This window comes from Nicotiana tomentosiformis, chromosome 2 (assembly GCF_000390325.3).
Source record: "Nicotiana tomentosiformis chromosome 2, ASM39032v3, whole genome shotgun sequence".
NCBI classification, from domain to species: domain Eukaryota; kingdom Viridiplantae; phylum Streptophyta; class Magnoliopsida; order Solanales; family Solanaceae; genus Nicotiana; species Nicotiana tomentosiformis.
In genome coordinates, this window is record NC_090813.1 from 146,588,493 (window position 1) to 146,616,408 (window position 27,916).

At 37.6% G+C, this 27,916-nt stretch overlaps 1 protein-coding gene across 2 annotated transcripts; it reads left to right on the forward strand.

Moving 5' to 3' along the window:
- Positions 1 to 1,600: 1,600 nt before the first annotated feature.
- Positions 1,601 to 4,834, forward strand: LOC104084806 (probable WRKY transcription factor 31). 2 transcript variants are annotated; one of them, XM_009588756.4, is made up of 7 exons: positions 1,601 to 1,780; positions 1,985 to 2,265; positions 2,362 to 2,460; positions 2,578 to 2,736; positions 2,862 to 3,191; positions 3,485 to 3,598; positions 3,969 to 4,834. In XM_009588756.4, exons 2-7 carry the CDS (start codon positions 2,086 to 2,088, stop codon positions 4,557 to 4,559), a joined length of 1,473 nt encoding a protein of 490 aa, XP_009587051.1. In that variant the 5' UTR covers positions 1,601 to 1,780; positions 1,985 to 2,085; the 3' UTR covers positions 4,560 to 4,834. The 2 variants fall into 2 exon arrangements, with proteins under 2 accessions (XP_009587051.1, XP_018622409.1); XM_018766893.3 differs by lacking the exon at positions 1,601 to 1,780 and having other exon boundaries at positions 1,829 to 2,265.
- Positions 4,835 to 27,916: the final 23,082 nt, after the last annotated feature.

Below are 27,916 nucleotides of genomic sequence, written 5' to 3' on the forward strand. Positions count from 1 at the left end.
GAGAAAAAGAGAGAGATGAACAATTTGGTACCCTTCAAGTTCAGCTAGAAAGGAGGGACGAACAATTTAATCTCCTTCAAGGTCAGCTGGCCAATCTTCTTGCTAGTGGTGCTTTCCCCATTCCCCTGTCCTGTGAGCCTTCCCCATGTGCCGACGATGAAGGTTCTAGGAGTGAAGATTGAGATGATGCTAGATAAAAAAAACTCATTGAATGGTGTGTATTGCTAAACAAAGTATTGAACTTATCAATATTTAGTTGAGACTAGTTTTGAATGATGATTATATTGTTATTTTGTTATTGAACATTTTAGTAGTTGTTGTTGTAATTGTTATTAGTTGTTGTGGTTGTTATTAGTTGTTGTTGTTGTTTGATAATGGTTATTAGTGTTAGTTAATAGTTTTTGTTAGTTAATTATTGTTGTTAGTATATTCATTGTTGTTGATTAATTATGGTTGAATGGCAGCAATGCAATGCTGCCATTATAGGATGTATATTGATTGTAATTGGCAGGTGATGTAGCTCAAAAATACGTATTTTCTGCCCAGTTTTTACCCAGATTTTCGACCGATTTCGGTCGAAAATGTCAAATAATTTCTCCAGTTTATTGAAATTTCCGACCGAATTCGGTCGGAAATTATGAATTTATATTTATTTTTTAAAATAAATTAACAATTTATTACAATTTACAACTAATTATTTAATTAAATAAAATTATTACTTTTTTAAATTTCCGACCGAATTCGGTCAGAAAATGATTTTTTTTCTTCTAAAATTAATAGTTTCCGACCGATTTCGGTTGAAAATTTAAAAATTAAAAAAAAAAAATTTAATTGTTTCCGACCGATTTCGGTCGAAAATTAAAGTTTGACAGTCAGTCAACGTTTTGATGTTTCCGACCGATTTTGGTCGGTACACGTTTGCGACCATCGTTTTCCCGACCAATTAAAATCGGTCGAAAATAGCGGACGGAATTATACTGTTTTTTAGTAGTGTGAATATTGATGGAATAAATTTTTTGTTTTGTTTTCCACCCGTCATGTATTCATATTGAAATTCTAATTAATTCAAATTAATGTTAGATAGGATCCTTTAAAAGTGAAAGTACCCCTGCCAGATTAATATTAATACGAGGATGCACGTATTTAATTATTATTTAAGATAAGCGCAAACTAAGCGAAAAGAACCGCTATCAAAAATAAAAATGGCAAAAAAAGAAAAACATAAACATAAACATAAACATAAACATTAAATTAAAAATATCAGTAAACCCAGTCGTGAGTGAGCCGAGAAGCTTGTCCTTCAAAATAGTTGACTTTGTTCTTCTCATAGGCATTTTCATCACGTGGAAGGCGCCGCAGTATTCGGGCCGGTGGATTTCTTCTTCCTCTTTACTTTATTGCGAACAAGTCAAACTCAGTCTTGACGATTTGAGACGAAACCCGCCTTAATCATGGGTCCCACTGCCACCTGTCGCCCACCCTTGACGCACCACCTTACGTTTATTTTATCAAAAATCTTCTCCTTTTCTCTTTCTCTTCTATTTGACCACACACACCTTTTCTAAACGCATCAAATCAACTTAATTGTTTGTTGCTTTAACGTGAGAATTCTTTACTTTCAATCAATAGGTTGTGAGTTTCACTCAATCTAAGAGTAAGATGTGGAGTTTTTGGAGGGAGGGAGCCGATGGTCTATTGGAAACAGTATCTCTATCCAAGATAGGTGTAAGATCTGCGTACACGCTACCTTCTCAAATCCCACTAGTATTGTTGGCTCTACGTAAGTCTACCATCTTAACTCTTTATATATACCTGTGTCCATTGCATCTGTAAAAGATTTCTTAGACCCTTCCAAATCATTTTTTTTCTTTAAAGATTTCACCTTTCATATTTCTCTTCTTCTTATCTTGATCTTTCACCATTTTTTTTTCTCGTTACTTTGGATATATATTCATTCTTTGGTTTTTTGATTTTATGGACAAAGCTGGATGAGGACTTACCCTTGAAAATATTTCTGATCATCAAGTGGGGTTCTTCAAGAACAAGGCAGTTTTTGGTTTTAACTTGAGTCCTAGGTTGAATAACATGAATATGAACCCTAGGGAGGAGCAGCCTTCTTTCTCATCAGCTGATGAGAAAGGGGTGATGTTAAATGAAGTTGATTTCTTTTCTGATAAGAGGATCAAGCCTATGGATGTTGTTATAAAGAAGGAAGATTCTCATGGTGAAAATACTACAAGTACGAGGTCTGAATTGCTTGTAAATGTAAGTGATATAATCCATTAATTTTTTTCTTTCTTGTTAATTCAACTTTTAACCAAAACTGTTCATATTCTAATAATGGATCCCTTTAATATATAGACTGGTTTGCAACTTGTGAGTGTGAACACTGGTAGTGATCAATCAACGGTGGATGATGGGATTTCATCGGAGATAGAAGATAAAAGAGTCAAAATTGAGGTAATTATATGAAGACGATAATTTGTTTGACTACAAAATCCTCAATTAAGTTGTAATACTTTCCTTGATTTGGTTATTGAATTTCATCTAATTTTATTTTTTCTTAATTCACACCAGTTGGCACAATTGCAAGTTGAACTCGGAAGAATGAATGCTGAAAATCAGCGTTTGAGAGGAATGCTTAGTCAGGTCAGCAACAATTATACTGCACTTCAGATGCATCTTGTCACACTCATGCAACAACAACAGATTTCAAGAACTGAAAATGACCACGAGGTATACAGTTCCCAAGAATTGTTTTTTATTATAATTTTTAAGCTTTATTGGACTGTATTTTAGTCTTCAATTGGCAATTAGTAGTTCGAATAGTTATTTTAACTGTTTTTTAAAATTTTGTTCAGATTGTGGAAGCAAAGCTTGAAGAAAAGAAGCAAGAAAAAGATGGAAATATGGTTCCAAGACAATTCTTAGAGTTAGGTCCGAGTGAGCACATGGACGAGCCATATTCTCTTAATTCCCATTATTCTTCATCTGAAGAAAGAACAGTTTCTGAATCACCTCGGAACAATATAGAAGTGACTAGGCATAAGGGTATTGGTAGAGAAGAAACTCCAGAATCTGAAAGTAACAAGGTCCCCAAATTGAATTCCTCAAACCCAATTGATCAAGCAACAGAGGCAACCATGAGGAAAGCTCGTGTTTCTGTTCGTGCCCGATCAGAAGCTCCTATGGTACATAACTTTTTCTTAAGTTTAATTAGTTTGAAATGAAGAGTTTAATTCTATACACTGACTTTTTACACAATTTGACCGTTTATAAGATAAGTATACGCATGTTGATCTCTATGATACATTAATTTATAACCTAGTGAAGATGGTAATTAACATGTTAAACTACATTGATAATGTAAGGAAAATTTACCATATTCTGTGTATAACTTATCCTTCAATAAAATATGCTACGGGTACCTAGTTAGCATGTAAATATATGTATAGCACTTATTCATATATTGGAATATTTGCAGATTAGCGACGGATGCCAGTGGAGAAAATATGGACAAAAGATGGCGAAAGGCAATCCATGTCCCCGAGCTTATTATCGATGCACCATGGCTGTAGGTTGTCCAGTGCGCAAACAGGTACTACCACTAGCTAGATGACCATTTCTTTTTTTGAACTTATCTTCAATTTATTACCAATTTGAACTCATCTTCAATTTATTACCAACTGTTAGAACTTATATATTGGAGTTTATACTGTATGTATCTTGATTGCTTAATGAAGTTTTACACCATCACCTCAATTTGATATACAACATGTGACTTTTGATGATATCAACCTTGATATGATAATCTGAAATTAGACTACTAATAACCTGTTAAATTGCACTGATAGTATAAATTTTGTTTACACAATCAGTGTATAACTTAAAACTTATTATACTAAAGTATGAGTTTGATAAATTGACGTGAAGTCTAAAGAGTTGTTTTCTTTTAATTAATTGTCCAGGTGCAAAGGTGTGCTGAGGACAGGACAATTTTGATTACAACTTATGAAGGAACACATAACCACCCCCTACCACCAGCAGCCATGGCTATGGCATCAACAACATCAGCTGCTGCAAATATGCTGCTTTCAGGTTCCATGCCAAGTGCAGACGGATTAATGAACTCGAATTTCCTAGCGCGGACTATTCTTCCGTCTTCGTCAAGTGTGGCAACTATTTCAGCATCAGCACCGTTTCCAACTATAACATTGGACCTAACTCAAAACCAAAATTCAATATCGTATTATCATCAAAGAACTCATCCAACTGCTCAATTTCAGGTTCCTTTTCCAATAGGCCCTCATAATCCAAATTTTATTACTTCAATGCCACCACCACCAATGCCTCAGGTTTTACATAACCAATCAAAGTTTTCAGGCCTACAAGTTTCTCAAGACATTCATCATCAACCTCCACAACATGCACTGAACCAACCATCATTTTCTGACACACTTAATGCTGCCACGGCGGCCATCACAGCGGATCCCAACTTCACCGCCGCTCTGGCCGCAGCCATTTCGTCCATAATTACTGGTTCTCAAAAAGAACAGTAGTAGTTGTGATATCTTTGTAAAACTGTTAATTACTACTCTAATAGTTTCTTCTTTGTTTTTTCCTTTTTTGATCTCCGAGGCTATTTTGGGCTGAAATTTGAGGTTGAATATACATGTTCATATCTTTTTGTTTGACGTTGTGTTCGTATCCGGAGGGAAAGGGGTTTTAGGAGACGAATGATATATTTTCATTCTTTCATTTTGTTGCCTTCAAAATATTCTGGTTTTGTATTTCGGTATGTACATGAAATGAAGCACTATTAGTCGTTGCTTAATCACTTCCCTTTTTTCAATACTGTGCTGGAGCTAAATACTTAAATACCTCTATGTAAATATTGTTGTTGTACCATTTGATTTCCTAATAGTCTGATTTGAAGAGAAAAAAATTATAAAGAGTAAACAAAGTTTAGATAGAAAATAATCGCCAAGATACGACAAGAAGTAGCAATCAAATGTTTGAAAGGTATATTTAGATACAATTTAATCAATATACGGACGGTATTGTTTAACTTAAAATTTGGATAATAAATTAAACTCAATTAAAGTTATAGTATTACACCACAAGCAATCGTTTCTATTCAATTGAATCGATCATAGTTAATAGTGAAAAGCAGATGAGCAAATCAAATAATTATAAATTTGAGCAATGCAATAGCAATAATGAAGAAGTAAAAGGAATTCTTATTGATGATCTTATGAAGAATGCTAGCAATTCATCGAAGCACTAGTAGTAAAGTCAGTAGCCCATTTAGTATAATAACGGAAAGAGTGTATGATTTCCAATTGAGTACAAATGTGGAACGAGGGAGTATTTATAGTGCAAACTAGTGTTACTGCTTCTCTAAAATTTCGTCTGCCTCTTATGAGCATTATCTGTGGGGCTCATATTGAAGATAACTTTGTTGAAAAAAAACGGGATTGGATAGTGCCTAACTTTGTTGAAAAATTGTAGGACTAAATCAACAACCCATCTTCTTTGTGGTAGTTGGATAACATCTCTTACTATAAATAAAGGCCTCCATTCTTCATTTCAATCACACCAAAATTAGAGAGAAGCAATAGAAGTTAGAAAGAATAATCCACAAATCGTAGTCGGTGAGATAAATAGTGAGTGCGATTAATATTGTAGTGATGTGTTTTTAAATAAAGAGTTATTTATTTCAAACTTGTAGTAGTCTCTTGACACTACTACGTTGTAATATTATAGTGGTTATATTGCTCCGTTCAGGTATTGTATTTTACATCATTAAAAGAGTTGGTGTCGTTGTTACTCTCTTGTATTATAATTATTTGCCGTGGATATTATTCCTGTGCGAGATTATTATTTTTTCCCAACAACGTGGTATCAGAGCCATGGCGAATAATGGTCCGCTATCTTTTCAGTACCCCCATCTCACAAAAGATAATTATGAGAAATGGTGTCTACGTATGAAAGCCATTCTTGGCTCTCAGGATGTATGGAAAATCGTAGACAGAGGGTACACAAAACCCGATAATGAAGAAGCTCTGCCTCAAAATGAAAAAGAGGTCTTGGCAAAGACGAGGAAGAAGGATCAACAAGCCCTCACGCTCATCCACCAATATTTGGATGATGCCATATTTGAGAAGGTGGTAGATGCTACCACCTCAAAGGAAGCTTGGGAGATTTTACAAGATTCTCTTCAAGGAGTGGACAAGGTGAGGAAGGTAAAATTTCAAACTCTAAGGGCTGGTTTTAAAGTTTTAAAAATAAAAGAATCCGAATGCATTTCGGATTATTGTTCAAAAGTGAAGGCTGTTGTAAATCAACTAAGAAGATGCGGTGAAGACATAGAAAATGTCCGTGTGGTAGAAAAGATCCTTCGTACTTTAACATCTAAATTTGATTTTTGTGGTATGTGCTATTGAGGAGTCTAAAGATTTAGACTCTATGATGGTAGAGCAATTGGAGGGCTCTTTACAGGCCCACAAAGAAAAGATCAAAAAGAGACAAGAAGTGCCATTAGAGCAACTTCTTAAAACTCAGGTATCCTTCAAGAATTATGGAGGTGAAAAGAGCTATCGAGGGAATTGACGGGGACGAGGCCGTGGCGATCATGGAAGAGGAAGAAATAACGGTAACAACTTCAACAATGAAGTTAAAATCCACCAGACATTCAGAGGTCGTGGTCGTGGACATTGAGGAGGAAGAGGACGTGGCTACTACCAAGAAAATAATGGACAAAGGTATGACAAGTCAAAAATTGAGTATTATAATTGTCATAAATTTGGCCATTACTCTTGGGAATGTCGTAGCAATGTTGAAGAAAAAGCTAACCTTGTTGACGATAAGAAAGAAGAAGTTGAGTCAATGCTGTTGATGGCACTCAAGCAAGAAGACAGGGATGATTGCGGCTCGTGGTATTTGGACAATGGAGCAATCAATCATATGTGTGGATGCAAAAAGAAGTTTGTGGAAATCAATAAAATAGTGAGAGGTAATGTGTCCTTTGGAGATACCTCAAAGATTCAAATTGAAGGGATAGGTACGATTCTGATCTCCTGTAAAGATGGTAGTCATAAGCTAATTCAAGATGTTTATTATGTGCCAAAATTAAAAAGTAATATTTTGAGTTTGGGCCAACTTCTTGAAAAGGAATATGATATCCACATGAAAAATATGCATCTTTGGCTTAGAGATTCAGGTGGAATTCTAATTGCTAAAGTGCATATGGCAAAGAATAGATTATTTTCTCTAAATCTTAAAACAAATGATGCAAAGTGTTTGAAGGCTAATGTGCAAGATGAATCATGGTGTTGGCACATGCGATTTGGGCACTTAAATTTTTAAGCACTCAAATCAATGAGAGAAAAGAACATGGTGCATGGGATATCATCAATCAACCATCCCAATCAATTGTGCGAAGCTTGTCTTCTTAGAAAATATGCAAGGAGGAGTTTTCCAAAGGAGGCCATGTCAAGATCAACCAAACCGCTCCAGCTTGTTCGCACTGATGTGTGTGGGCCAATCAATCCACCTTCCTTTGATAAAAGTAAATACTTTCTACTCTTCATTGATGATTTTAGCAGAAAGACTTGGGTTTATTTCTTGAACCAAAAATCTGAAGCTTTTGCTGCTTTTAAAAATTTCAAAATACTTGTAGAAAAAGAAAGTGGCAATGAAATAAAAGCTTTAAGGTCCGATAGAGGAGGCGAATTTACTTCAAAAGAATTTAATGACTTTTGTCAATCTTATGAAATTTGTCGCCCTCTAATGGTACCTTATTCACCACAACAAAATAGAGTTGTAGAGAGAAAGAATCAAACGATTCTTAATATGGCTAGATGTATGTTAAAAGCTAAAAATATGCCCAAGGAATTTTGGACAGAAGCTGTATCTTGTGCAGTTTATTTGAACAACAGGTCTCCAACAAAGAATGTTAGAGATTAAACCCCTCAAGAAGCATGGGGTGGAAGAAAGCCAAGTGTCAAGCACTTGAGAATCTTTGGGAGCATAGCCTATGCTCATGTGCCACATCAAGGGAGAGCGAAGTTTGACAATCGAAGTGTCAAGTATGTGTTTGTTGGCTATGATACAAGTTCAAAAGGCTACAAGTTATACAACCCAAGCAGCGGTAAGGTGGTGGTAAGTCGCGATGTTGAATTTGATAAAGAATTGGCATGGAACTGGGAAACTCAAGAAGAAAATTCATATGATTTTCTTCCATACATTGGTGATGAAGAAGAACCAGAGACCGTGGAACCTGTGTAAGATACAACTCCACCTCCTTCTCGAACCAATGTTGCATCTCCCTCTTCTCAAGAAAGTTCAAATGAACAGCTGCAAAGGACAAGGAGTATTCAAGAGCTCTATGAGGACACAAAAGAAGTTACTAATTTTGATTCTTTATATTGTCTCTTTGCTGACAGTGAACCAATGAACTTTGATGAAGCTGTTACAGATAAAAGGTGGAGACAAGCCATGGAGGAGGAGATCAAGTCAATAGAGAAGAACAACACTTGGGAGTTAACAACTCTTCCCAAGGGTCATCGAGCAATTGGAGTTAAATGGGTATACAAGACAAAGAAGAATGCTGATGGAGATGCGGAGAAATACAAAGCACGACTTGTGGCTAAGGGCTACAAGCAAAGGCAAGGCATTGACTATGAAGAAGTCTATGCACCTATTTCCTGCATGGAGACGATTTGTTTGCTCATCGCTTTGGCGGCGCAAATGAAGTGGAAGATCCATCAACTAAATGTCAAGTCAGCGTTTTTGAATGGCTATCTTGAAGAACAAGTCTATGCTGAACAACCATTGGGCTTTGTGGTCAGAAACCATGAAGATAAAGTGTTGCGGTTGAAGAAAGCTTTATATGGATTAAAGCAAGCCCCACGAGCATGGAATAGTTGCATCGACAAGTATTTTCAAGACAATGGGTTTACTCGTTGTCTCCACGAATATACTCTTTACCTTAAAGTTCATACTAATGGAAATATCTTATTTGTTTGTCTTTATGTTGATGATCTTATTTTCATGGGTAATAACCCAAGTTTGTTTGATGCTTTAAGAAAGATATGTCCCGTGAGTTCGAGATGACAGACGTAGGGCTCATGTCATACTACCTGGGCCTAGAAGTGAAGCAGGTAGAGGATGGAATTTTCATCTCTCAAGAAACCTATACAAAAGAGATATTGAAGAAGTTTAATATGTTCGATTGCAACCCCGTGAACACACCGATGGAGAGTGGGACAAAATTATCCAAGTTTGATGAAGGAGAAAATATGGATCCCACATTTTTCAAAAGTCTTGTGGGAAGTTTGAGGTACCTGACTTGTACGAGGCCAGATATACTCTTTGCAGTTGGAGTAGTAAGCCGTATCATGGAATCTCCTACCTCCACCCATTTGAAAGTCACTAGAAGAATTCTTCGTTACCTAAAAGGTACGATTAACTTTGGGCTATTTTATTCTTATTCTAGTGATTTCAACCTTATGGGATTTTGTGATAGTGATTATGCGGGAGATATTGATGATAGAAAAAGCACAATTGGTTTTGTGTTTTTCTTTGGTGATTATGTTATTTCTTGGAGTTCAAAGAAACAATCCATAGTTACTCTCTCGACTTGTGAAGCCGAATATATAGTAGCAACATCATGTACCTGTCATGTTATTTGGCTAAGAAGATTAATGAAGGAGCTCAATTTGCCACAAATTGAAGCTACAGAGATTTGTATTGATAACAAATCTACACAGGCACTCGCCAAGAATCCGGTATATCATGATCGAAGCAAGCATATAGATACAAGATATCACTTCATCAGAGTATACATTGCCAAAAAGGAAGTCAAGCTCAAATATGTGAAGTCTCATGATCATGCTGTAGATATCTTTACAAAGCCTCTTAAGTTTGAGGATTTTCAGAGATTGAGATCAAGTCTTGGAATGAAAAAGAAAAATCAAAATTAAGGGAGAGAATTTGTGGGGCTCATATTGAAGAAAACAAAAAGAAAAGAAGAAAACTGGGATTGGAGGTGCCTAACTTTGTTGATAACTTTGTTGAAGAAAAATGGGATGGGAGGTGCCTAACTTTGTTAAACAATTATAGGACTAAATCAACAACCCATCTTCTTTGTAGTAGTTGGACGACATCTCTTACTATAAATAGAGGCCTCCATTCTTCATTTCAATCACACCAAAAATAAGAGAGAAGCAATAGAAGTTAGAGAGAGTAATCCACACATTGTAGTCTGTGAGATAAATAGTGAGTGTGAGTAATATTGTAGTGAAGTATTTTTAAATAAAGAGTGTTATTTCTTTCAAACTTGTAGTAGTCTCTTGACACTACTAAGTTGTAATATTAAAGTGATTATATTGCTCCGCTCGGGTATTGTATTTTACATCATTAAAAGAGTTGGTGTCATTGTTACTCTCTTGTATTATTATTATTTCCCGTTGATATTATTCCTGGGCGAGATTATTATTTTTTTCCAACATTATCGGCTTGTTACGCCTGGCTGATTTGTAAACTGCTCAGAAGTTAATGTCGAATCCCAAATATTTTAAAATATGTTTAATTTAGGATTAGCTTCTCCGGATACTGAAGACTCTCCAAATGATTTTCTACGAACTGACGTTGTCTGGTCCTAATTGAATCGTTGCAGGAGGTGTTTTCAGATTGACCTTATGAATTTTTAACTAAAGTTGTGCTGTCTGACTCGCTGTTGACTCGGAAACACTTACCATGTGTCGACTATCATGTTTTCTACGTGATATGACTGTATGTTTTCCAAAACAAGTATAAAGAATATATTATTAGTAAACTTTAACAAACTATAACACATGGGAGTGGTTTCCCAGATGGAAGACTTGGGATCGATTCTCCTCACCAGCAACCTCCTCAATTAGAGCTTGTCGCATCGAGCTTGCCTAGTGCAGTTTACATCTCCTGTGTAATTTGCGAGCTATTGCACAATGAGCAGGTTATCCAGCGTGCATCCGAAGGATAGCGACTGCGGGTTTTTCTCGAAATTTTCCAAAAATAAAAGAAAAATAACAAACTATAATACATTGTTAGATCCAAGTTTTGATGATGAATAATAACATCACTCTAATTGAAGGTACACTCAAGAAGCAAAAGAAGGAAAGACAATAATCAAGGAAGATCAAGATCTCTAAGAATCTGCCAAACTAAGCAAAAGAAGGTGCCACAATTCATGTGCGTCAAGGACGGAAAGACCAAAATCAGGGAAGATCAAGATCGCTAAAAATCTGCTTGAACTATCAATCAAGCAACTGAAGATCCGCTTGAAGATTCGCTCGTTGAAGTGAAGATCCACTTGAAGATTCGCTCGTTGAAGTGAAATGCGTCAATAAAGGAAAGTTGTAAATTCCCTTTATTGAAGGATCAATTTACGGAAGCTCCACACTTATTCTTGGAATGAATCATCATTAAAGATTCATTCCGAGGATCAATTCCTTTGGGTTCGCAATATCTCAAGATCTGCCTCAATCATGAATCAAAGAAGATACCTCCAGTTATTTTTATAGTCAGAAAACCAAGAGAAGAGATATACTTTGATCGAACCAACCTCAAGCTCTTTGTTCTACTCTAAACAAGCATTGTAGTCCAGGTTAGATTTACTATGTAACTAGTGGAGAAAAGAAAGAGAGAACAATATTGGTGAAGCATTGTGTCAAAAACATAGAGAGTTTACTTAAGTTCTGAGAAATAGTTGGTGTGTGCTTGATAACATCAACTCACTTGTACGGAAAATTTCAAGGAGCTTTGAAAAGAGAACCCTACCCAAGAGGACTGGATTAGGATTCACATTGAATCCGAACCAATATAAAAATATTCGGTGTCATTTACTTTCTGCATTTTACATTCTGTCTTTACTATTTATTATGCATCAACTTCTAGTCGACTAATTGGTATACTAGTCAACTGCTTAGTCATAAAAAAAATGATAATTCACCCTCCTTTTGTACTTTTTATTAGTATCACATCAGGTCTCACACTTTCATTTTGCTTAACAGCTAGTGAGAAAAGATCATGTCAAATCAAGTAATTATCGAAGCACTATTTCAAGAAGGGACATCACAGGCGAAACCTCCATATTTCAATGGACAACATTTCTCTCATTGGAAGGTTCGCATGGAAATCTATGCAAAAACCTATGACGTTAAAGTGTGGCATATAATAAAAGAGATAGACTATCCAATTCCAGCAGCAAAGTCTTACAAGAAAATAGATGGATGAACTACTGATCCAGTGGATATAGATGACTACTCTGATGAGCAAATGACAGTAATACAAGTTAATGCCAAAGCACGCAATCTTCTATACAATACTATGAGCGTAGAAGAATATGAATAGATATCAAGCTGTGATACAACTCAAGAAATGTGGGTTAAGCTGGAACTTACTTATGAAAGGATAAGCAAAGTCAAGGAAACAAGGATAAATCTGCTGATCCATGACTATGAACTCCTTCAGATGAAAGAAGGTGAATCCATTGAGGAAATTTTACCCGATTCAGTAAAATCATTGGAGATTTGAAAAGCTTTTGGAAGACCATACTCAAGTGTCGAAAAGTTCGAAAAATCCTAAGAAGTCTGCCTATTGCTTGGCAAACAAAAGTATTGTACTTGAGTCTCAAGATCTAGACAAGTTGTCCTATGATGAACTACATGGAGATCTCATTTCTTTTGAGAAAATGATCCACGTCCAATCCGCACTCAATAGTGTGTGAAAATGGTCATTGCAATTATAATACCCAACTAGTGTCGGGGTCGAATTCCTCAAGAAGTTTATGAAGGGTGTTAAGGTAGATACTTGAAGAGAGTATGTGAAACAACTAAATTACGCTTCCAAACAAAGAGTGATTGTTTTCCATAGTAACACTAAGAAATTTAAACTAATTGAAAGTAACTAGAAAGAGAATAATTATTTTTGGTGTTTTTAATCTATTGGGGAAAATCCTAGGGATGTAACCTTCATCTAGGTGCAAACCTAATGGGTAAACTAAGTTAATGCTTATTTTGCGGATCGAGGTATATTATAACTCTCAATTCTCAAATACCCACTCAATACCTCTCGGTTATAGAGTGGTTATGCCCAAATTGGCTTTCTCAAGTCCAATTGGCTAGCAATCCAAACATTTGATATGAGTCCATGTCGGGTTTTCCCTATCTCTACTTCAAACCCTTTAATCAAACTAGTCAAAACCTACTAGCTCAATTCCTTGTTAGCCAAATTTTCCTAGACAAAGTTCATTTTTCTCAAGCAAGAACTAAGTCAAATATGCATAAATCAGTGTTTGCAACCAATAATTCTAGAAATAATACATAAATAAGGCTAAATAATAAATACCCAATCATAAATAAGAATTAAAATTAATAACCCATAAGATTTACACACTAGGGTTGGATTACAACCCTAGATAAAATCTAGCTACTCATGCTAGAAAGCAAAGAAAACAAAGTAGAAAAAGTAATTAAAGTCATAAACTACAATTAATTGATAAAACTAATGAGTTTACTCCAATAATTATCACTACTTTCCAAAAGGGTAAAATATAACTGCTACAGCTGCTAAGAATAAAACATTTGCCCTAAAAAAGTATTTTTCGTCTATTTATAATGCCCAGAAATTTGTTGACAAAAATTCCCTTCGGGAGGTTCTGCGGCTTACAATTCCATGTGCGGTCCGCACTATTCTTCTTCTCATGAGGTTGGAGGAATTCTGCAGCCGCACAATTCCATCTGCAGTTGCACTTTAGCTTCTGCGACCGCATTTTTTGACTGCGGACCGCAATTTGACTAGGCTTCACACTTGGTCTTTTGCACTTTTTCTGAACTTTTCAAATCTTGTCAGTGCGACCAGCTTTTGCAGGCGCACAATTTGGTGTGCGGACTGTGTTTCTTCAAACTTATCTAAGGCTTCAGGTTTCCTTCTGCGGCCGCAGATGTATTTCTACGGTCCGCACTTTCTTATGCGGTCCGCACTTTCTTCTGCGGCCGCAGAATTACTTCTGTGAATTGGACTTTTGCCTTCTTGCCTTTTTGAGATGGAATACTCCTTTTTGAGTTAGATTTTTTCGTTAAGCTCCAATCCTCCAACATGCTGCAATTTAATCAATTTCATTAGTTTTGGAAATAAAAATCAATACTTTCGGACTAAAACTAAAGCAATAAGGTACTAATAAGTGGTTAAAATACACACTTATCAACTCTCCCAAACTTAAGTCATTGCTTGTCCTCAAGCAAAAAGATTAGTTCCCACCTCCTCAAAGTGAAAGGTCATTTTAAAGAGTCAATTGTAAGCCATTCATACTCAGTTGGGACCAACAATTACCCACAATACTCATGTATTTTCAACAAGGTGACAAAACATATGTTACATGCATATAAATCTAGTGTGACATTTGAGCTTCAACAATTTACTTGACTCATCAAGGACTCTTGCTCTATCATGTAAATCATGGTGTACTCCAAACTTTTCCTCCTCTACCTTCCATTTGCCATGCTGACTTCAAGAATTAACACTTAATTTCTAGAGCGATAAAAGATTCACTCTTCTCTCACAAAGTAATGTCACAAGTAAGGCTTCAAGTACCATAGGCTTCCCCCTAATGTAGATCTTCATTAATGTAAGTTCACTCGGTTCAAAATCAAGTAGGACTTCTTTCGGGTTGTAATGAAGGCTTTTGAATTGGGGTAGGATACCATATGGGATAAGTGATTTCACCCTTCCTTAAGCACTCTATATTTTTCATTTCTTGGCTCATATTTACCAACCTTTACCAACCTTTAGAGGCATTTCTTTTTCTTGGGGGCTAGAGAGACTTGCCATCACTCTTTATTGTTCATTTCATTCATTTTCTCCCTTGATGCTCATACTAGAGATAGTTGCCTCTTTTTGGTTTCATCAATCACCCTTTTTATTCTTTTTTTGGCATTTTATTTTTGTTCTTTTCTTTTATTGCCTTCTCTTTTCATAGAGATCATTTCTTTTTTTTTTTTGTGCCTTGATACCTCTTTTAGATTCCTCAACTTTTCTCCCAAACTTATGCCTTAAGACACTTATTTCATAAGAGTGTTAAGGAATAAAACATATAAAGGCTTGTAGCATGGTTACCAACATAGAAAGGCTAAAGGCTCAAAGGGGTTGACTAGGGATAACAAACATAAAGTGGCAATAGAAAGCTCAAACGGACCAAAGAAAGCCTACAATCATCTTTCAAACCAAGCAAACCTAGAATTTCACCTTGAAACACATTCGGGGCAAATTCTAGACTCTCCATTTAAGTACTTGGACTAGCAACAAAAATCAGCTCACCTCTCATGTAGCTAGACCGTAAAAGAGGATAGATTCTAAATCCTACAATGATCACAATCAAGTTAAATATCACTATGGTCCAATCAACCACTCAATGATTATCAAAGTCAACTCAAGAACCTCAAAGTCACTAACTAGAGCTATTTTGTTCCAAAACCTTATTTCAAACCATAAGCTTGCGGTTAAGTGTGTTGGTGCCAAATGAAGCATGAATAACTCTTTTTAGAGAATGACTTGATTAGGGCATTTATTCATTACTACTTACTACTATTATTATCTAAACACAAAACAGACTCATTCTCTTAAGAAAGTTGTCACACCATCTATCCTCGGGAAGAGTCACTTGGTTCACATAAAAGACCATCTTTAGAAAGAATCGTGGCATTAAAAAAACCAAAGGTTTATTATCTACATTACTAAGAGAAACATAAAACTAGTATAATAAAAAGAAACTACTAATAAACCAAATCAAAGCAAACAAATAAAGAAGCTAATGAAAGTAACTACTACTAAAAATAGATAAAATAAAAATAAAATAGAATCATCCAATTATTACATTCCAAAGTATCCAAATGTATCAAATATGTCAAATAAGCTCCACCCCTCCCCCGAATAAAAATAAGCATTGTCCCCAATGCTTAACAAAAATAAGAGCAAAAGTTGAGAAGGCGAAGAAACTCCCTAAGTGTCCTCTGTCATCATCGTGTCTCCAGCAGCATCAGCCCATGTTGGCTCAGCCAACTGAATATCATCATCAAGTCTGGGAGTGGATGGAGAAGTGAACATTGCACACACTATGTCAGTAGTGTCCGCGGCAAGGCATGGCTCCGCAGACTGGCTACCGGGAGCATCCTGGGTAGATGGATCTGGGTCGGGCTGGGATGTGTCAACCAGCATGTCAAATGGCAAATATCCGGTTGTAGCTAGCCGGGTCACCTCAATCCGAAGCTTATAAACTGACTTCTTACTGCCCTAAGACTTCCTCATCTTCTTCACCTACTTGGTCAACCCCTCGATCACATCACCATGTTATACTAATGTATCCATAATCACCTTATGGTTTTCCATGATTTTGCTCAGCTTCAAATCAATGTCAGAGGGATCCCGGGGTGCATATGTAGATGATTGCCCTGCAATGGCACTGGAGATCTCAGACAACTTTGAAATAACTACATGTATCTAGTGATTCGCCAATGTCTGGGAGACTCGTAGAGCAGATAGTGGACTTGTAGGCATGGGCACCGGCCTCGGAGCTTGAGTAGGAATTTCCATAGGAGCTATGGAAGGAGCTGTAGATGGCAGTGAAGATGGTGGCTCGGGCATAACAGCTGTTGCATTGGTAGAAGGCTCTGCTGATATGGATGGAATATCAAATGGACCAGAAACTACCACTACCAAATAGACTGGCCAGTAGTAGTAGAAGGCTGAGCACCCCTCTTCGGGTTCCTCGGATCCTGCAGCTTGTACCACTCAAACGGCCCTATCGGCTTGACCTTAATGTCAAATGGCCTGGGCTCTACCTTAGCATCTGTCAGATACTCAGTAATGGTGCTAGGGTAAGGGTAAGGAGTGTTACTCTACTGTGCCACCAGGGAAATGTTGGCTGACATCAGGTCACCCACATTGATCGGGTACTCGGCCATGATAGATGCCACCAAAACAGCTCGAGGAATAGGTAGATTGTTCTCATTCTAGCACGGGTCAAGCCTGCTGTAAACAAATGTTTGCCACCCCTTGGCCTCGAAACTCAGTGTGCTCCGAAAAATAGGTACCCCAGCAGCAATCCAAGAAGAAGTGCATCCCGGTGCTAAAATCTCTGCAAGACACGACCTGGCCTCTTCTTTCAGAGCCAACTTCTCTAAGTACTCTCTCGGCTCCACATCCTCAAATCCCAAGTACGCGTTCAGAGTGTGTTGATCAAATTTCACCTTAAAGTTGCACACTTTGGTGACCTTTGTCCCTTTGAGAATATGCACAATATTTGCAAACAACTCTCGGACAAGGTGCTCCTTGACATCCATCAGCTTCTCCGTAAATAGATTCTTCTCATACCTCTTTGTAAACTGCTTTAGAACTGCGGAATTGTACTTGTCAAGATCTTTCAATAAAAACGGCCGCTCATGAGTCAAAGATCTCAACGGCCACCACATCCAGAAATCAGAGAATGCTTGGCGACTCACAGATCTATCTTCCCAAGCCTCCTTTTTTCTTTTTTCTTGCTGCACCTGCCTGTGTACCTATTCCCACTCTCCCATCATGAAGGGCATCATCAAAATCAGACCCTATAGCAGCTGCCTCACACTACTAGCTAGCACTTTCCGAACCATAGGAAGTGCTGTGGTGTAACGACCTGACTGGTCATTTTGAGAATTAACATTCTTTTAGGTGGCTTAGAATCTCAAGTAGCTTCGTATTGTGTATCATGACTTGTGTGTGTGGCCGAGTTCGATTTTATTATGATTCGGGATCGATTTGGTAGAATGATTCTTATTTTAGAAGCTTAAGTGGCAAGAGTTAACCAGAGTTTGACTTTTATATAGACGACTACGGAATGATATTTTGATGATTCCAATAGCTTCGTATGATATTTTTGGACTTAGGCGTATGTCCGGATTTGGATTTGGAGGTCCGTAGGTTAATTTGATATATTTTGGCGAAAGTTGGAAAGTCGAAGGTTTGGAAGGTTGAGAGATTTGACCGGGAGTTGACTTTATTGATACCGGGTACACATTTTGATTTTGGAAGTTGGTATAGCTCCGCTTTTTCATTTGGAACTTGCATGCAAAATTTGACGTCATTCCGAGTTGATTTGATATGATTCGGCGCGAGTTGCAGAAGTTAAAAGTTCATAAGCTCATTAAGTTCGATTTGAGGTGCGATTCATAGTTTTGATATTGTTTGATATTATTTGAGGCCTCGAGCACGTTCATGTTATGTTTTGGGACTTATTGGTATATTCAGACGGGGTCCCGAGGGGCTTGGGTGAGTTTCAGATAGGTTTGGGTTGTATTGCGCTCGTTTTTGATGTTTCGACATCGTTTCTTCAAGAATAAATGGTACCACATTAAGAAAATGAGATCCAATTTCTATTTTGATTGAAGAATTAGATCTGTATCATAATTATGGAGCCATAGCAAAAAGAATCGTCGAATTTGGACATCGTATGAGGAAGTTATGCTCATTTTAGTGTCTGAGAAGAGAGCTGGTGCTGGTGCTTCGCAGATGCGAAGTTGGGTCCACATCTATGACCCGCAGGTGCGAAAAATGGTCCGCAAACGCGAAAGTAATAGATGGAAATGCGCAGGTGCGGCTTGTTGGGCGCAAAAACGGAAATGCCTGTGTATAAAAAAATCAGACCGTGTTCTTTTGGTATTTTGAGCATATCTTGAGTTCTAGAGCTCCGATTGAGGTGATTTTCGCGTCCTTCTCGTATTTCCATGGGGTCAGTATCTAGTATTAATATTTGTAGTTTAACATAATGCTAGTAGTGCATTTGTGAATTAATCCACATTTCAATTGGAGAATTGGGGGTTTTTATCAAAAACTTTTCTAAAGAGAATAATTGGGGTTTGAACATCGATTCAGAGTCAGAATTGGATGAAATTAGTATGGTTGGACTCGTAATTGAATGCGTGTTCGAATTTTGTAAATTCTTTCTGGTTCCGAGGTGCGAGCCCAGGGTTGACTTTTAGTTTTCATTAAAGATCGAAGTTTCATTATCCAGAATTGTTTCCTATAGTTTTTATTTATGATATTAAATTATTTTGGCTAGATTTGAGCCGTTCGGAGATTGTTTCACACGAGAAGGCCATTTTAGAGTATCGATTTAGCTTCTTTGAGGTAAGTATCTTTCCTAACTTTGTATGGGGGAACTACCCCTTAGGATTCGAGTCTTTTGTGCTATTTGTGTCATGTGAAAGCCGTGTACGCGAGGTGACGAGTATGTACTCGAGCTTATATGTGGAAATTGACCGGTTTAGACTCTTAGGATTCTTTTATGTATTCATTTGTAATTGTTAGCACATGTTGTATCCTATATTCGTTATGTCTATTATCATATGCTTTATTTGAAGTTGTCGTTACATGTCACATTCTTTACTTATCGAGTTTGCTCTTATATGCTTTATATGAAGTTGTCATCACTTTTATCATTATGTGATTTCTTTTATTGTGGAGTTATTCTTAGTTGAAGTTGTTGTACATGATATCCCTTTTGTTGCCGGGTTATTCTCATGCATTTAGACGTAGTACTAGTTTGTGCCATCTCTTTCATTGTTAGCCTAATTCATACACTAGGAGCCAAAGTTTGCCATTTCATGGAAATACTTTCACTATTGAGTTTATCCTTGAACAATTAATTGGAATTGAGGTTATCGAAAGTCATTAATCGATTTTAATTGAAGTTGTGTAAAAACGGGGTGTCGTTCCCTATTAAGTTACTTTTTCATTCCTATTGTTGTTATTGAGATTTTATACACATTGTGTTTGAGTCGTGGGCTATTTGTTGTGGAAATATTGATATTATTGGATCTTTGGAAAGGTTGTGGCCTATGGGCACTTGTGTTACGAGTTGATACGTCGTGTTGTTGTGATGTTAGCATTTGTGAACTGTTGTGTGGTTTTGGTTGTTGGTATGCGGAGTATAAAGGTGGCATTTCACCATTGTTGTTACGCGGAGTATAAGGGTGGAATTTCACCATTGTTTATATGCAGAGTATAAGGGTGGCATTTCACCGTTATTGTTATGCGAAGCATAAGGGTGGCAATTCACCGTTGTTGAATGTACGGAGTGATAAGGGTGGCTATTGTGTTATTGTCCAGGCAGAGTGATAAGGGTGGCTATTACACAGAGTGATATGGGTGGCTATCAGAGTGATAATGGTGGCAAATGTTATTGTTAGGGCAGAGTGATAAGGGTGACTATTACACGGAGTGATAGGAGTGGCTATAGGAGAGATAAGGGTGGCAATGTCAGGGATGAAGTGTAATGGTTTAGAGACATTGTGTTGGTAATTTTCATGTGATGGTGTGCTTTTCCTTGTGTTTGTCATACACCATACGTGACTTGCTTTGTTGTTTCAATAGGCTACTTGATGTCTTTGATATTACTTGTTGATGTCACGACCCAAATTGGAGGGCCGCGACATGCACCCAGTGTCTTACTAAACTGAGTACCAACTTAACGTATCTTTCTTATTACACCATCATGGTTAAATGGGCCAGGAGGGTCGTCATTAGATAGCAGAATAAAATATAAGAGAATACTAGACATAAGATAACCCAACATGATGTAGAAACTTATACATGTGACATACGGGCCTATAAGGCCGATATAATCTTTTGTATACTCAAAACATAGGCCGAAAAGGACATACAAGTATCCATATACATGACAAATGTTTACATGTCTCAAAGAGTACATAAACATCATAAAGGTTAGGACAGGGCCCTACCAGACTAATCAATACATGTCCAAAGTATACTGACCAAATAGGCAACTCCGGAGCAAATAGAGTGCACCAACACCTTCCGCTGAGCTGATAGCCTACTAGGCGGACGGTCAACCTGTCTATCTGGACCTATGGGCATGAAACATAGCATCCCCGGGCAGAAGGGATTTCAATACGAATATAGTATCGAGTATGAAAGGCAGTATATAAAATACATGAAAGAAACATGGAGTAATGAACTCAACCTGTAAGTTTGAATAGTTCCGTGAATCATGAAACATTTATAGTGTCATGCATATTCATATCAATGTCATATCATGCACAGGTATATGCGTACATAACATCGTCATGCCTCTGAGGGCATCCCATCATATCATCTCAGCCTCTGTGGGCGGAATCATCAACGTATACCAACTGATCAGGTGGTGGTGCGTATATAACGCCTTAACCTTTTCCTATACCCACATACATATAATATACGCGTTTATAACATCATCTAGTCATGGGTCAATGTATATGTATAAATAAATGCAATGCATAATGAAGCAAGTCAATAAGATCTCTCAGAATGTCATAAGCTCAATATGCCTTCAGATAAACTTTTTCAACTTACGTATTTTTCTGAGATCCATGAACAGATGATAGAATAATAGGACACATGGGGAATAAAGAACATAGGCGCCCCGTGTACTTCTATGATTAGAGGTATTTATGAAAGTTGTGGGTTTGCAAGTTTCATTTGTATCATATGGACCATTCCAAAAGGAAAGAAGGGATAGCCTTAACATACCTTATCACAATCTGTCCAATAACCACGTTGAACTCTCCACATTGCACCTTAATCTACAACAATGATAATAATACTATCATTACGTTACAGAAGATTCAACTATCGCATAACGAACGCAAAGCTTATTTTGTAATAAAACGGACAACATCTCCCCTATAATCTTTACTTTCCCCCAATTCGACATAACACCACCAACAACAACAAGAACACAATAATAAGGGTGGCATTTCACCGTTGTTATTATGTGGAGTATAAGGGTGGCATTTCACCGTTGTTGTTATGCGGAGCATAAGGGTGGCAATTCACCGTTGTTGAATGTACTGAGTGATAAGGGTGAATATTGTGTTATTGTCCGGGCGGAGTGATAATGGTGGCTATTACACGGAGTGATACGGGTGGCTATCATAGTGATAATGGTGGCAAATGTTATTGTTAGGGCAGAGTGATAAGGGTGGCTATTACACGGAGTGATACGAGTGGCTATAGGAGAGATAAGGGTGGCAATGTCTGGGATAAAGTGTGACGGTTTGGAGACATTGTGTTGGTAATTTTCGTGTGATGGTATGCTTTTCCTTGTGTTTGTCATACACCTTACGTGACTTGCTTTGTTGTTTCGATGAGCAACTCGATGTCTTTGATATTACTTGTTGATGTCATGACCCAAATTGGAGGGTCGCGACATGCACCCAGTGTCTTACTCAACTGAGTACCAACTTAACATATCTTTCTTATTACACCATCATGGGTAAATGGGCCAGGAGGGTCGTCATGAGATAACCAGAATAAAACATAAGAGAATACTAGACATAGGATGACTGAACATGATATAGAAACTTATACATGTGACATACGGGCCTATAAGGCCGACATGAACTTTTGTATGCTCAAAACATAGGCCGACAAGGACATACAAGTATCCATATACATGACATCTGTCTACAAGTTTCAAAGAGTACATAAATATCATAAAGGTCAGGACAGGGCCCCACCATACTAATCAATACATGTCCAAAGTATACTGACCAAATAGGCAACTCTGGAGCAAATGGAGTGCACCAATACCTTCCGCTGAGTTGATAGCCTACTAGGTGGACAATCAACCTGTCTATCGGGACCTATGGGCATGAAACGCAGCATCCCCGGGAAGAAGGGATTTCAATACGAATAAAGTACCGAGTATGAAAGGCAGTATATAAAATACATGAAAGAGACATGGAGTAAAGGACTCAACCTATAAGTCTGAATAGTTCTGTGAATAATGAAACATTTATAGTATCATGCATATTCATATGAATGTAATATCATGCACAAGTATATGCGTACATAACATCGTCATGCATTTGAGGGAATCCCATAATATCATCTCAGCCTCTGTGGGCGGAATCATCAACGTATACCAACAGATCAGGTGGTGGTGTGTATATCACGCCGTAACCTTTCCCTATACCCCACATACATATAGTATACGTATTTATAACATCATCTAGTTATGGGTCAATGTATATGTATAAATGAATGCAATGCATAATGAAGCAAGTCAATAAGATCTCTCAGAATGTCATAAGATCAATATGCCTTCAGATAAACTTCTTTAACTTATGTATTTTTCTGAGATCGAGGAACAGATGATAGAATAATAGGACACATGGGAAATAAAGAACATAGGCGCCCCGTGTACTTCTATGATTAGAGGTATTTATGAAAGTTGTGCATTTGCAAGTTTCGTTTGTATCATATGGACCATTCCAAAAGGAAAGAAGGGATAGCCTTAACATACCTTATCACAATCTGTCCAATAACCACGTTGAACTCTCCACGTTGCACCTTAATCTACAACAATGATAATAAAACTATCATTACGTTACAGAAGATTCAACTATCGCATAACGAATGCCAAGCGTATTTTGTAATAAAACGGATAACATCTCCCCTATAATCTTTACTTTCCCCCAATTCGACATAACACCACCAACAACAACAAGAACACAATAATAAGGGTGGCATTTCACCGTTGTTGTTATGCGGAGTATAAGGGTGGCATTTCACTGTTGTTGTTATGCAGAGCATAAGGGTGGCAATTCACCGTTGTTGAATGTACGGAGTGATAAGGGTGGATATTGTGTTATTGTCCGTGCGGAGTGATAATGATGGCTATTACACGGAGTGATACGGGTGGCTATCATAGTGATAATGGTGGAAAATGTTATTGTTAGGGCAGAGTGATAAGGGTGGCTATTTCACGGAGTGATACGAGTGGCTATAGGAGAGATAAGGGTGGCAATGTCAGGGATGAAGTGTGACGGTTTGGAGACATTGTGTTGGTAATTTTCGTGTGATGGTGTGCTTTTCCTTGTGTTTGTCATACACCTTACGTGACTTGCCTTGTTGTTTCGATGAGCTACTCGATGTCTTTGATATTACTTGTTGATGTCATGACCCGAATTGGAGGGTCGTGACATACACCCAGTGTCTTACTCAACTGAGTACCAACTTAACGTATCTTTCTTATTACACCATCATGGGTAAATGGTCCAGGAGGGTCGTCATGAGATAACCAGAATAAAACATAAGAGAATACAAGACAATGGATGACCCAACATGATATAGAAACTTATACATGTGACATACGGGCCTATAAGGCCGACATGATCTTTTGTATACTCAAAACATAGGCCGACAAGGACATACAAGTATCCATATACATGACATATGTCTACAAATCTCAAAGAGTACATAAACATCATAAAGGTCAGGACAGGGCCCCACCATACTAATCAATATATGTCCAAAGTATACTGACCAAATAGGCAACTCCGGAGCAAATGGAGTGCACCAACACCTTCCACTGAGCTGATAGCCTACTAGGCGGACGGTCAACCTGTCTATCTGGACCTATGGGCATGAAACGTAGCATCCCCAGGCAGAAGGGATTTCAATACGAATATAGTATCGAGTATGAAAGGCAGTATATAAAATACATGAAAGAAACATGGAGTAATGAACTCAACCTGTAAGTCTGAATAGTTCCGTGAATCATGAAACATTTATAGTGTCATGCATATTCATATAAATGTAATATCATGCACATGTATATGCGTACATAACATCGTCATGCCTCTGAGGGCATCCCATAATATCATCTCAGCCTCTGTGGGTAGAATCATCAACGTATACCAACGGATCAGGTGGTGGTGTGTATATAACGCAGTAACCTTTCCCTATACCCCACATACATATAGTATACGCGCTTATAACATCATCTTGTTATGGGTCAATGCATATGTATAAATGAATGCAATGCATAATGAAGCAAGTCAATAAGATCTCTCAGAATGTCATAAGATCAATATGCCTTCAGATAAAAATTTTCAGCTTACGTATTTTTCTGAGATCCATGAACAGATGATAGAATAATAGGACACATGGGGAATAAAGAGCATAGGCGCCCCGTGTACATCTATGATTAGAGGTATTTATGAAAGTTGTGCATTTGCAGGTTTCGTTTGTATCATATGGACCATTCCAAAAGGAAAGAAGGGATAGCCTTAACATACCTTATAACAATCTGTCCAATAACCACGTTGAACTCTCTACGTTGCACCTTAATCTACAACAATGATAATAATACTATCATTACGTTACAGAAGGTTCAACTATCGCATAACGAATGCCAAGATTATTTTGTAATAAAACGGACAACATCTCCCCTATAATCTTTACTTTCCCCCAATTCGACATAACACCAATAACAACGACAACAAAAATACAATAATAAGGGTGTCATTTCACCGTTGTTGTTATGCGGAGTATAAGGGTGGTATTTCACCGTTGTTGTTTTGCGGAGCATAAGGGTGGAAATTCACCGTTGTTGAATGTTTGGAGTGATAAGGGTGGCTATTACACGGAGTGATACGGGTGACTATCATAGTGATAATGGTGGCAAATGTTATTGTTAGGGCAGAGTGATAAGGGTGGCTATTACACGGAGTGATACGAGTGGCTATAGGACAGATAAGGGTGGCAATGTCAGGGATGAAGTGTGACGGTTTAGAGACATTGTGTTGGTAATTTTCGTATGATGGTGTGATTTTCCTTGTGTTTGTCATACACCTTACGTGACTTGCTTTGTTGTTTCGATGAGCTACTCGATGTTTTTGATATTACTTGTTGATGTCATGACCCAAATTGGAGGGTCGCGACATGCACCCAGTGTCTTACTCAACTGAGTACCAACTTAACGTATCTTTCTTATTACACCATCATGGGTAAATGGGCCAGGAGGGTCGTCATGAGATAACCAGAATAAAACATAAGAGAATACTAGACATAGGATGACCCAACATGATATAGAAACTTATACATGTGACATATGGGCCTATAAGGACGACATGATCTTTTGTATACTCAAAACATAGGCCGACAAAGACATACAAGTATCCATATACATGACATCTGTCTACAAGTCTCAAAGAGTACATAAACAACATAAAGGTCAGGACAGGGCCCCACCATACTAATCAATACATGTCCAAAGTATACTGACCAAATAGACAACTCTGGAGCTAATGGAGTACATCAACACCTTCCGCTGAGATGATAGCCTACTAGGCGGACGGTCAACCTATGTATCGGGACCTATGGGCATGAAACGCAGCATCCCCGGGCAGAAGGGATGTCAATACGAATAAAGTACCGAGTATGAAAGGCAGTATATAAAATACATGAAAGAAATATGGAGTAAAGGACTCAACCTGTAAGTCTAAATAGTTCCGTGAATCATGAAAGATTTATAGTGCCATGCATATTCATATGAATGTAATATCATGCATATGTATTTGGGTACATAACATCGTCATGCTTCTGAGGGCATCCCAGAATATCATCTCAGCCTCTGTGGGCGGAATCATCAACGTATACCAACTGATCAGGTGGTGGTGTGTATATAACGCCGTAACCTTTCCCTATACCCCAAATACAAATAGTATACGCGTTTATAGCATCATCTAGTTATGGGTCAATGTATATGTATAAATGAATGCAATGCATAATGAAGCAAGTCAATAAGATCTCTCATAATGTCATAAGATCAATATGCCTTCAGATAAACTTTTTCAACTTTCGTATTTTTCTGAGATCCATGAACAGATGATATAATAATAGGACACATGGGGAATAAAGAACATAGGTGCCCCGTATACTTCTATGATTAGAGGTATTTATGAAAGTTGTGCGTTTGCAAGTTTCGTTTGTATCATATGGACCATTCCAAAAGGAAAGAAGGGATAGCCTTAACATACCTTATCACAATCTGTCCAATAACCACGTTGAACTCTCCACATTGCACCTTAATCTACAATAATGATAATAATACTATCATTACGTTACAGAAGGTTCAACTATCGCATAACGAACGACAAGCTTATTTTGTAATAAAACGGACAACATCTCCCCTATAATCTTTACTTTCCCCCAATTCGACATAACACGAACAACAACAAGAACACAACAATAACAACATGTATGCATAAGTTTCCAACCTTATCTCCATCATAATATATCACAAAATAGCCCACACACCCTAATAACTTCATACACAAAACGTCAACTGTAGTAGTGTCAAACAACCTGAAAATGTAACGATGAATGATCAGATTACCATTCTGCCATTATGTGGTGTTTATCCATACCCTTTATCCTCCAAATCTCCATAGTACAACTGCAAAATAGACAACCCAACAGAAATTCGAAACAACCCACAAAACAGTCCACTACAAGTCGAACAACTCGAACTCATGGCTTTCGATCACCATCCCGTGAGTTCTTACAATTAGGGAAAAAATTTATCAACCTTCATTGAGATTTAATAAGCTTAAATACAGCAAGTAGGTGTTTTCTTAACCATGAAGTACTTTCCAGAACTCAAACTACAAAGAAAAAGAGAGGCGATACAATGATACTTATGTCGTATGGATCGTTCTAATGTTATCGCTTCTTGATTTCGTGAAAGGAATAAAACCAAAGGCCACTGCATTTCCCCCCTGTAGGTCTCTTCCTCACACCATGACTTATGGTCGGAATTGTTCCAATCTCGTAACTATTTCTACCTTTTATCATGCAGTCTGTACGACTTCGTCCTTGTATGTGCACCTATGCGACTCTTCTCTCCTTTTCCCTCCAGTTTTTAGCTAATATCTAGGCCTCACTTTGTGAACATTTACAGAATTAGGTCAAGATGTCCCTTTGGGCATCTATAGGTGTACTAAAGTTCTTTGTTTTGTACTTTGTCGAACTTACGACTGTTGCTATATCTTGTTTC

What these genes read in the sequence shown, in the direction of transcription:
- LOC104084806 (XM_009588756.4), top strand. Translation starts at nt 2,086, where the DNA reads ATGAATATGAACCCTAGGGAGGAGCAGCCTTCTTTCTCATCAGCTGAT. An exon ending in GAACTGAAAATGACCACGAG is followed by an intron (nt 2,737 to 2,861) that starts GTATACAGTTCC and finishes AATTTTGTTCAG; the next exon opens with ATTGTGGAAGCAAAGCTTGA. An exon ending in CCCGATCAGAAGCTCCTATG is followed by an intron (nt 3,192 to 3,484) that starts GTACATAACTTT and finishes GAATATTTGCAG; the next exon opens with ATTAGCGACGGATGCCAGTG.